Genomic DNA, 12,167 nt, shown 5'->3' on the forward strand with positions numbered 1-12,167 from the left:
ATACTCTCATGGGCTTTTCAGCTGGATCCGAATGCCTTAAGGGCTGATTCTGAGGCCAGAGTGCTGTTTAGGAATCTGCCATTCTATGAGTTTTCTGTGTATCTCACTTCCCATGTTGGATCGTTCTCTCCCTTTTTTATTCTATAGGTTAGTATTTGCAGACACTAGTCTTGTTTATGTGATCCCTTTGGTTCTTAGTCCTATCATTATGATCAACTGTGAACAGAAATTGATCACTGGGACTAGTGAGATGGCATTGGTACATGCCATCTTGATGGGATTGAATTGGAATCCCCTGGTATGTTTCTAACTCTACTGTTTGGGGCAAGTCAGCTTGAGCATGTCCCAAATTGTACATCTCTTTCCTCTCTTATTCCCACTCTTATATTTAACAGGGATCACTTTTCAGTTAAGTTTCAACACTTAAGAATAACTGTGTATTGATTACAGATTTCAACCAAAAGTATTAAGTAGAACAAACAAAAAAAATACTAAGAGGGGTAATGTATTAAGTTGTTCATCAACAGTCAGGGCAAGGGCTGATCAAGTCACCGTTTCTCATAGTATTCATTTCACTTTAACAGGTTTCCCCTTTGGTTCTCAGTTAATTGTCGCCGATCAGGGAGAACATATGATATTTGTCCCTTTGGGACTGGCTTAATTCACTCAGCATAATGTTTTCCAGATTCCTCCATCTTGTTGCAAATGACCGGGTTTCATTGTTTTTGACTGCTGTACAGTATTCTATAGAGTACATGTCCCATAATTTCTTTATCTAGTCTACTGTTGATGGGCATTTGGGTTGTTTCCAGGTCTTAGCTATTGTGAATTGAGCTGCAATTAACATTAAGGTGCAGACAGCTTGTTTGTTTGCCAATTTAGTTTCCTTTGGGTAAATTCCAAGGAGTGGGATGGCTGGGTTGTATGGTAGGGTTATATTCAGGTTTCTGAGGAATCTCAAGACTGACTTCCACAGTGGCTTTACCAGTTTGTATTCTCACCAACAGTGCGTTAGTGTCTCTTTTTCCCCACATCCTCGCCAGCGTCTGTTGTTGGTAGATTTCTGAATGTGAGCCATTCTGACCCGGGTGAGGTGAAACCTCATTGTGGTTTTTATTTGCATTTCCCTAATTGCTAGTGAACTTGAACATTTTTTCATGTGCCTGCTGGCCATTTGGATTTCCTCTTTTGAAAAATGTCTACTGATGTCCTTGGCCCATCTCTACTCTGTCCTTTTTTGCTTCTGATTCTCACTGTGCAGTGGATGAGAAGTGGCCAGTACTATCGATGCTCCCGCCTGAATGTTTTGCTCTTTAGAAGTCTCCATTGTCAAATAAATCAGTCCCTCATATTTAAGTTCTGCCTTCAACTCTCTGAGGCCAGGGAAACAGTACAGACAGGTTATTTTCCATGGTATAATGGGATGGACTTTAGTCCAATTCCCACCAGGATCTTAATTTTATCTGAAACTTTATCAGCATGGCCTTTACTGTCTGCATTCCTGTCCACATTCCGTCAGAGCCACTTAGCCAATTTCTAAGCTGTTCCAGCTCGTTCCTCATTTCCTTTTCTTCTGAGCCTTATCCAGAATCACCCATAATACTCAGCATTCTAGACTTGTCCTAGTCCAGCCTTTCAAACTCTTCCAACGTCTGCCAGTTAGTAGCTGCCTCCCCAATTTTAGCTATCCTTATAGTAATGATTCCATTCCTCATTAGCAATTTTCTGTATTAGTCAGCTTTTGGTCACTATAACTGATACTGGAGAAAGGCTACTTGTGATGGAGAGAACTTTATTTTGGCTCATGGTTTTGAAGATCACAATCATTGTGGGCAGCCACCGGCAGAGGCCAGAGGATGGCAAAGGCAGAACACGAGGGAAGGAAAGATCACATGGCAAGCTTGAAAGCAGACAGCATGGCTGGGCCCATCTTGGATTTAGAAGCCACCCTCTCTCAAAAACTGTCTTCTGAGGTCACACCCCCAGTGATATATGGACCTATAACTCCGCTAACCTCCTAGACAGCACAGCTGGATTAAGTTTTCACTTTCTTAGTGCCAGAAACTTATGACTTTGGAGCCCTAAGAGCCATATCCTGTTAAACCACAGCAAAGCCTTATCATCATCTATATAGTGAAACAGCTCAGATTGTAGATGGAAAAGAGTGATTTGGGACATAGTGCAAAGACATAAAAAATTTTAAAAATTTAGTGCACTAGCCTCCTCGTTTTCTATTTTTTTGCTGTTATGTGCACATAGATGTATAACATGGTGTGCATGCATTCATGTGTGTGCTGGCAAGGAGGGATTTCTTACATCAAACACACTTCCTTTTTTTTTTTTTTTCCTACTTTGACTTTGCTGTAGAAAAACCGGCTTCAGAGTGAAGGAAGAAAAAAGGTTTTGGTCATACCCCTGACATTTGATTTTCGGCTGGAATTTGAAGAGGCTCTTGCTACAACCAAAGCTAAGGCACTATCAAAGATCAGAAAAAACAAGTTGAGTGACATCAAAAAAACAAAAACGTAACTATCATAATTACCTCCAATTTTCAGTTTGAAGTTTTAAAGCATTACTTTATTTTTGTCTGATATTACGCACAGTATTTTAAATTGAGGTTTGTCATATGGTGTATTTTATAATGGGTATGAGTTAAAAGATACTAAATCACTGTTGTGGATATTCTTGGTTTATAAAATATTTATCATCATAATATTTCGCCAGTGTAGATGGTAATAGCAATGCTGAATTTTTAAAGAATTCTTTTCTTGAGCTCCATTATGTTGCTCCAGATAATTGTCAGGATTTACTTTAGGTTTAAAGTAATACATTTGAAGAAAATGTCTGCCTAAAATGACCACATAAGGTGGTTTCTCTGCATCCTTACAAGGGATGGCCTGAACAGGTCAACCTCAGTCATTCATTACCGTAAGTACATTTCTAATGTCAGAGAATTTTTCCAGGCATAAGAAATATAGAAGAGAGCCCAAGTACTAAGATGTAGAATCAATAAAACTTTTTTAAAGATTTATTTATTTGAAGGTCAGAGTTACATAGAGAGAAGGAGAAGCAGAGAGAGAGAGAGAGAGAGGTCTTCCATCCCTGGTTCACTACCCAGTTGGCCACCACAGCTGGAGCTGAGCTGATACGAAGCGAGAAACCGGGAGCCAGGAGCTTCTTCTTTGGACCGTCCTCTACTGCTTTCCGAGGCCATAGCAGAGAGATGGATCAGAAGTGGATCAGCCGGGATTAGAACCAGCACCCATGTGGGATGCCGGCGCTTCAGGCCAGGGTGTTAACCCGCTGCGCCACAGCACCAGCCCCTCAATAGAACTTAAAATCAACTGGATATTGCTGGTAGTATAAATACTGTTCTTTCATTTATCCTATTTAACAATCCACTGTGTAAAGCAGATTTTGCAGATGAAAAAATCCGTCTCAGTGAAGTTAAAGCACTTGTCCAAGGTCACACAGTAAGAATTAGCAGAGATTGTGTTAAAATCCTAGAGGCCTGCAGTCAGAGCCTGTGCCCCTCCTCACTGCCTGTTTCAACAGGAAGTGACTGTAACCTCTCGGGCTTGTTGCCAAGGTGCATTGTAACATTTTGTACTTAGGTAGAGGACTTGTGAGGAGATTAGGTGGATGAGAGGATTAAAATGAAAGAGCTGTGATTCATCTCATTTCATTTTGTTTATGTTAAATATGCCTGTGAGGCACCCAAGGGGAGGTGTCTGGAAGAGTACTGAACAACGATTTGAAGATGAAGTAAAACAGCTATTCCCAAATTGTAGCTAATGCCTGATTTACTTGTAAGCATCCTGACTGTGGCAAGAAATATCACTCCTTCATATTTCAATTATTTACTGAGATTTACTGAGATACTAGAACATGTTTCCAATGGGGAGCCACAAGTTAGCAGAAGAGTTTTTTCCAGCATAAGTCAATACTAATAGTTTATAAAAGTTAGCTTTATCACAAATTTCTTACCTTACTTACTTTGTTTTAATTACTTTGCTTCAAAATCACTTATGGAACTATCCATATTAAAATATAATATATTAATGCCCAGAAAAATGGCATAAAATAAAAATTTGAGAATATGGGGAAGGAAAAAGAAGAATATATAACCACATACACATATGTACATATATATATATATATGTGTGTGTGTGTGTGTGTGTGGTGTACTATGTAACAGGATAGTATAAGGCTAATGACCCATTAGATATATTCAAAGGCAATGAGCAATGGTTTATAGTTTATGTTACTGCTTTTTTGTCTGAAAAGATCATTTCCTAAACAATTTGTAAAGACATCCTTGATTCTGTATTAGTGACAGTGAAACCCATCAACATCTGAGTAATGTTCCTTTTGAGTCAAGTGTAAGCCTGGCTAACTGGGAAGTGTGCGAACTATACCGACAAAGTGGTACATACTTGCAGCATTCAAAGACAAGGGAGATTTGTTTGATCAGTGTCCAGGAGAGCAGAATCAGCCAAAAGAAGAAGAAGATGGAGGAGGAGAAGGAGGAAGAGAAGGGGGAGGGAGAGGGGCAGGGGGAGGGGGAGAAGGAGAAGAAGAAAAAAGAAAAGTATTGGGCTGGTGCTTAGGCACACCGTGTTAAACCCCTGGCCTGAAGCACCAGCATTCTACATGGGTGCCGGTTCAAGACCCGGCTGCTCTACTTCCCATCCAGCTCTCTGCTAAGGCCTGGGAAAGCAGTAGAAGATGGCCCAAGTCCTTGGGCTCCTGCACCCTCATGGGAGACCCGGAAGAAGCTCCTGGCTCCTGGCTCCTGGCTTCTGATCAGCACAGTTCCGGCCGTTGCGGCCAACTGGGGAGTGAACCATCAGATAGAAGACCTCTCTCCCTCTCTCTGCGTCTCCTTCTCTGTGTAACTCTGACTTTCAAATAAATAAATAAATCTTTTTAAAAAAAAAAAAGAAAAAGAAAAGTGTAAGAATCTCCACAAGAGTTAGGGTTTTCCTCCAGCCAAAGGTAATAAAATTTGGCTAAAGAAAGTAAGAAGATCAGGGATATTTAGGTAAGCCTAAGCAGCAGACTACTGAGGCTGTCTTGTGATGTAGACTGTTCCTGTCTCCCGCCTGCCTGTCTTCAAGTAGGTTTCCTCATATAACAGCTGTGTGTTATTTCTCAAAGTAAGCAAATTCTTTAGGTAGCAGCAATTTCTACAAAAGTCAGAGTTCCTGATAACACTCATAGTTGTTAACATATCCTGTATAATTTTGTCTATAAAGTAAGACTATTTAAAATTGCCACCCATGTGTTAATTCCCTGCAAAATTACAAAGATTAGACCCCAAATAATCTATGCAAAAATTAAGAAACACAGCTTGTTTTCAATTACTGTTTAATTCTCTGAGAATATTAAGTATAACTTTATTTTAAAAAATATTTATTTATTTAGTGGGGAGGTAGAGTTACAGACAGAGAGAGGAAGAGATATATAGAGATTTTTTTCTATCTGTTGGTTCACACTCCAAATAGCTACAAAGGCCAGAGGTAGGCCAATCCAAGCCGGGAGTCAGGAGCTTCTTCCCGATTTCCCTTATGGGTGCAGGGACCCAAGGACTTGGGCCATCTTCTACTGCTTTTCCAGACCATTAGCAGAGAGCTGGATTGGAAAAGGAGCAACTAGGACACAAACTGGTGCCCAAACATTGCTATTTTATGACTTCCCCTGTGAACCTGTTTCTATTGCCTTTTATTTCCATTGTGCTTTTCATTATTTTCATGTATCTAAAAGCACATGGTCTTATCTTCTCATATGCCTGATTATTTTTATTGAGAACTGGAAGATGCAATTATAAAAGTATAAATATAATTTGAAGCTCCATATGTTCTGTTCTCTTCAATTGTGCAGACGTTGACACAATGTTTTAGCCAGATGTTTGGCTAGGCTAAGGCATTAGCATTCCCAGGTCAGAGTAGTTAATTTAACACTGAATTTAAACACTAAACTTCAGTTCTTTTGAGGGCTGGTGTATTTGTCGTGCACTCTCTCATTTAGGTTATAAACTATAAATATTTGGGGCCCAACCCAAGTCTGAAGAGTGTTCTAAGGTCCTTCCTCATCAGTGGGGCCTGATCTCCAGTTTTATTCCCACAGCCCTACATATTTGTCACAAGCACTGCACGACCTCTTGGTCTCTTTGCTGCCAACTTTAGAATTGACAAAACACAGCCCCAGGTGCCAGACTTGCCTGAGTTTCCCTCTTTGCCCAGCTCTTGGCCCCTCAAGTCATTATTGCTTTTCAAATTCTTAGAGGTCTTCAAGAAAATGTTGTTGTTGTTGTTTTAAAGATTGATTTATTTATTTGAAAGGCAGAGTTACAGAGAGGCAGCGACAGAAGCAGAGAGAGAGGTCTTCCATCCGCTGGTTCACTCCCTCAGATGGCCGCAACAGCTGGAGCTGGGCCAGTCAGTCAGGAACCAAGACCTTCCATGTCTCTTACATGGGTGTGGGGGTCCAAGTATGTGGGCCATCTTCTACTGCTTTCTCAGGCCATAGCAGAGAGCTGGATTGGAATTGGAACAGCCAAGTCTTGAACTATATGGGATGCTGGCATGGCAGGCAGCAGCTTTACCCACTATGGCACAGCGCCTAACCCCAAGCAAATGTTTTTAATCCTTTATTTCCCCCTCTCCTGGATTTTCTAGTTGTTCTCAAGGGGATTGCTTGGCCAAACCACCCACTTGTGTTTCCAGAAGTGGATCCTAGATTGCTATTTAATATAGTATTAGATTTCACTCAGACTTGAGTAATTCTCATTCTGGAACAAATTTTTTTGTTGTTTCTGGGACTGCTAACCAAATTTGAGTAAGAAATCTTTGAGGATTTCTTCAATTAACAACAGCTCTGATATAAACTTTTATTTATTTTATAGTATAATGAGTTTCTTTTATTCTACAAGTATTTATTGAAAGGCTGCTGTACTCTGAGGATACCACAGCAGTGGTGAAATACACTTATCCATTAACATTCAATAGGAGATCTAGATAAGTGAACAGAAACTAGTTGCTATAGAAAGATTTCTCTCTTGAGGGCCAGCAAAAGCTTCGTAGAGGAGGCAGAACCTCAGTGAAACCCAGAGAATTAGTGAAGGAGAAGCAGGATTGGAAAGGGAGAAATATGTTTCAGGTCAAAGCAGTAATTTTGACAAAGGACCAGCCAGATACAAAAGGAAGCTGGAAATCGGTGAGCGAACCACAAGTGGCTCAGTGTTAGTAGACTTGAACATGCTAAGGGATAAGACTGGAGAGTAATTGTTAAGAAGTGAGGCTGAAAAGGCACACAAAGTCAGGTCAGCGAAGGTCTTCTCAGCCAATTAAAGAACTGTGGACAATCTCCTGAGAAGGGAGGAGCATCTGAGGAGTTGAAATAAGGAAGTGCATACTCAGAATTGGACTTCAGAAATACCATTCAGTAGCAAAGGAAATATGTAGTTTAAAATTATGAGGGCTACAAAAAAAAAAAGACCAGAGTAAGTTCAATTTCCATGCCATTTTTCCATAAATGTTCCTGTTATTTACTTTGGATTTTCTTTCTAATTTTCCTGGGAGATCTTCGGCCTTCACCTTTCATAGTGATGACCATGTTTCTGTGTATAGCACATTGTTAAGCATCTTTTGTAAGGCTAGACAAGTGGTGACAAATTCTTTCAATTTGTTTGTTATGGAAGGTGTTTAATTCACCTTCATTCATAAATGAGAGCTTTGCAGGGTACAGTATTCTGGGTTGACAGTTTTTTTTTTTTCCTTTAAAACTTGGACTATATCTCTCCATTCCCTTCTGGCCTGGAGGGTTTCTGATGAGAAGTCAGCTGTGAGTCTAACTGGAGATCCTCTGAAATAACCTCGCATTTTTCTCATGCACATTTTAGAATCTTTTCTTATGTTTTACTGTGGAGAGTTTGACTGCAATGTGTCATGGTGAGGATGTTTCTGGTCATGTCTATTAGGAGGTCTATGTGCTTCCTGTATTTGGACGTCCCTTTCTTTCTCCACATTAGGGAAGTTTTCTGTAATTATTTCACTAAAAAGGCCTTCTAATCCATTTCCTCTTTCCAGGCCTTCAGGAATGCTTAGAACCCATCTGTTGGGTTGTTTGATGGTATCCTATAAATCTCTAACACTATCTAATTTCTTCTTTTTCTTTTTTGGTCTGACTGCAAAATTTCCAGAGATTTGTCTTCTAACTCGGATATTCGTTCTTCTGCCTCACCAAGTCTGTTGTTAAGACTCTCCACTCTCTACTGAATTCAATTTGATCTATCGAATTCTTCATTTCAAATATTTGTTTTGATTTCTCTTTTAAATCTGAATTTCATGAGAAAAATGTTCGTTCATGTTATGTATGTATTTCTTTAATTTGTGTGTTTGCTTCTGATTACTTTTAAGTAATCCTACAATTTTTTGAATTCTATTTCTAACATTTCTTCAATCTCTTCATTTTCACAGTCTAGTATTGGAGTGTTGTTGTGTTCCTTTGGGGGCATCATGTTGTCTTCCTTATTCTTGTTTTTTGAGTTATTGTGTTTATTTTTGGACATTTGTGGAGACAAGTGTTATTGTGTTTTTTTTTCCCCAGTAATGGGTTTTATCTTTGGACTATGCGTCTGTGGATTAGTAGAGTGTCTGCTCTTTCAGTTAATACCCTGAGGTGTGTGCTGGGTGTGGCCAGGGAGCTCTGTTCAGGGCACCAGGGTGAGGGGAGTGTCCAAGGTGACACCCAAATTGGGCGTGGTAAATCTCTCTCTCTCTCTCTCTCTCTCTCTCTCTTTATCAGAGGGGAGGGTTAATCTGCTCTGTTGGCATAGTCTCACACTCAACTCCTCTCCTCTGAGGAGACCAATGCCTGGCCACTAGCCCCAGTGGGTATAATATTCATTCTCACCAAGAACCACACAAAGGATATGTGTAGTCCTCATTTTGAGCATGGGTCCCACAGCAATGACCCTCATCAGGGAATCAGGGAGCCCCAAGCATGTGGAGCCACTTGCAGTAACTACCCAAAGACCCAGCCACCCTCTGTGCCCTCAGCCACCGTGTTTTCACAGTCCCAGCACACAAGGCTCCCACAGTCATGAGCACTCAGCACCCTGTCAATTCTCTCAGCTCGACTCCGGCGTCTCCACTCTGCTGGTTGCTGGGCACATGGACATGAGCTGGCACAGCTGTTATGTATATCCAAATTGGCACCCACTCTCTCCTGGCTAGTTACAGGATGCTAGTGCCAGGTGATCAGGGAGAGGGGAACGTGCCCTGCTTTTCCCCCACAGGTCTCCAAGCCGTACTCACATCAGTTTCTTTCCATAAATTTATCACCAGTGGCTTGGGCTGCTGCAGTCTGGTCTCACCTCAGTCTCCAAAGCTGGTGCTGAGGCTCTCGGTGGCTGGGGTCCTGAGTTGTGCGCATCCACACCCTCCACTTACATCCACAGCACTCCTCAAATTTGCATGGATTTTCCTCGGCTGTTTTATCCCTAATTCTTCCCTGAGATTGGACTTTCTCCAGGTTTTTTTAAACTATTCTCCCCTAGACTAGAGCAATCAACTCCCTTCCTGTTCTGTCATCTTGGTGTCTCCTACAACTGTGTTCAATAAAATTTTTTTAATGAATTGGCTGGACATGCACCTTAACAGTTGACAGCCATGTCCCATGGAGGAGTACCTGGGTTCAATACCTGATTCTGACTCTGGATTCCAGTTTCCCGCTAATGCACACCCCTAGGAGGGAGTGGTGATGGCTCAAGCAGTTGGAGTCTTGCCACTCATACGTGAGGCTTGGATTGAGTTTTCATTTCTTGGCTTCTAGCTTCAGCCCAGTGGCTGCAGGCATTTGAGAAGTATCTCTGTGAATCTCTTAAATAAATAAACATTTTAAAAAATTAAACAAAATAAAGATCCCAATAAATATACAAATGAGTATCTTTATTACAGAAAAATGTATCTTAAATTATCCCATGATGCCAAAATCAAAGTCTGTGTTTCCATCTCAAAGTGGCTGTATTGTGAAAACAAAACAATGTTACTTGGGAAGTAACCCACAAGAATTTCCAGCTTGGAAGGAGCAGCTTTTAGAATGACCCCATGCTGCTATCTGAGCTGTACCTTCCCTTGGGTCTTCTTCCTTTGTATCCAGTGCCATGTCCGTGGCTCTTCCCACTTATGTGCAGCAGACTTCCTGTAATTCCAGCTCACGCAACTCAAATTCAAAGCCTTTGTCTATGTTCCCCTTAACTCAGCTAAGACCGATATACTTTCACAGGGAATTTTTCTAAATATAAGAGGAAGGAAAAAATGAAAGAAGGAAGGAAGGAAGGAAGGAAGGAAGGAAGGAAGGAAGGAAGGAAGGAAGGAAGGAAGGAAGGAAAGGAAGGAAGGGAAGAAAAGATAGATGTTTGTTTTTAATGCAAAATGCAGGAAGTCGATGAAAGACAGATTTAATCTTACACTGGGGCATTATCCCACCAAATTAATAATTCCAGGTTCTGGTCCCTAACTTCTATGAGAATCTAATGCTAGGAATACAATTCCTATTTCTAGGCTCTTATCCCTACGATTCCTTTTCCTACTTCCCTCCTTTTGTTCGGAAACAACTCTCCATGTATCTCTTGCATTTCTGTATTACTGTGTACAGAAGCATTGTAAGACTGACTTTGTAAGGATGTTTGTGTAGTGAACAACCTCAAAAGGTAGAAAGATATCTATCCTTTGGACTAACAGCAGATGTACACATTGTATATTATAGAAATTTAGATGCCCTAAACTCAGTGTTCCATTCCTGTGACGACCTATCCGCGCGAGTGTCAGCTGGCCCTCTGTTACTCTGTGTGACTGGCGTTCAGGGAACTGGTGTGTAATGTGATTGCTCCTACTATTGATAATAAATAGTTATTGTCTTTGATCAGGTGTTTCAAGTCTTCTCCCAACATTATGATAATGTGTTAGTTTATAAGTAGGATCAACACACACTGGTGTTGTGCTGTAGTGGGATAAACCACTGCCTGAGATACCGGCATCCCGTATAGGGTGCTGGTTCAAGTCCCACCTGCTCCACTCTTGATCTAGCTCCCTACTAATGTGAATGTGAAAGTAGCAGATGTTGGCCCAAATCCCTGGGCTCCTACACCCACATGGGAGATCCAGAAGAAGCTCCTGGCCTCTGCTTCCTGCCTCCTGGCTTCAGTTTGGCCCAGCCATGGCCACTGCAGCCACTTGGGGAGTGAAACCGCAGATAGGAAAAGTGAGCAGTAAAAATACTGGTGGACCAATCCTGATTAAGTAGTACAATGTCTTTATCTATGCCCCTATCAACCTAGAAGGAAACTATTTATATATCTGTTTTATCTATCCTGTAACTCTACTCGCTTCTAGATAGCAGGATTTATAATTTAGTCATATTAGTATGTTAGGTAAGTTGACAAAATTGATCCATATAATACAATAAAAAACATGACAAAGGACTATAAGGTACTTCAAAAAGTTGGTGGAAAGTGGAATTAAAAGACAAATTTATTTTAATGAAAAAACATTTTTAAATCAGTGTGTGCTCATATAAACTAGAAAAGAAAGTCAAGATCAGTTAAGGACAAGCTATATGTATAATTAATATTATAAGCCGAATATATAGCACTTAGTCCTTAGTTCAATATATTGATTGTAAATCATGTTAAATACGCATTTAAGGATCAAAGAAAAGCTGTCATCTCCCAGAAGTCCTGCAAACTTTGGCTTTCTTCTTTTAAGTACAAAGAAATTTTAAGGCATTTGGGAAAGTTAGCATGTCTAGTACCCCTTGAATGAATGTTAAAATTATGATAATTTGAGAAATGAAAAAGAACAAAATGACAATATAATAGCACCATATTGACAGTGTGGAAGGAACCATACCCATGAACATAGAAAAAAATGAAACATTATAAAGGAATACTTTATACATAGGATCTTTTTTTAAAAAGATTTATTTATTTCACTTGAAAAAGTTACACAGAGAAGGAGAGACAGAGAGGGAGAGAGAGAGAGAGAGAGAGAGAGAGAGAGAGAGAGAGAGGTCTTCCATCCACTGGTTCACTCCCCAGATTGCTACAATGGCTGGAGATGTGCCGATCTGAAGCCAGGAGCCAGGAGCTACTTCCGGGTCTC

The 12,167-nt window shown here is 40.5% G+C and overlaps 1 protein-coding gene across 1 annotated transcript in view; it reads left to right on the forward strand.

Moving 5' to 3' along the window:
- The window catches only part of C7H1orf141 (chromosome 7 C1orf141 homolog), a gene marked incomplete at its 5' end in the record, with an annotated part of 58,252 nt that overhangs the window by 11,738 nt on the left and 34,347 nt on the right, over nucleotides 1-12,167 (forward strand). The window contains one exon of the mRNA XM_089299395.1: nucleotides 2,368-2,525. Coding sequence (XP_089155521.1) covers nucleotides 2,368-2,525 — 158 coding nt within the window. The remainder of the gene's footprint in view (nucleotides 1-2,367; nucleotides 2,526-12,167) is intronic.

Source organism: Oryctolagus cuniculus, chromosome 7, assembly GCF_051225735.1.
Source record: "Oryctolagus cuniculus isolate XC-2025 breed Fujian yellow rabbit chromosome 7, ASM5122573v1, whole genome shotgun sequence".
In the NCBI taxonomy this organism is placed as follows: Eukaryota; Metazoa; Chordata; class Mammalia; order Lagomorpha; family Leporidae; genus Oryctolagus; species Oryctolagus cuniculus.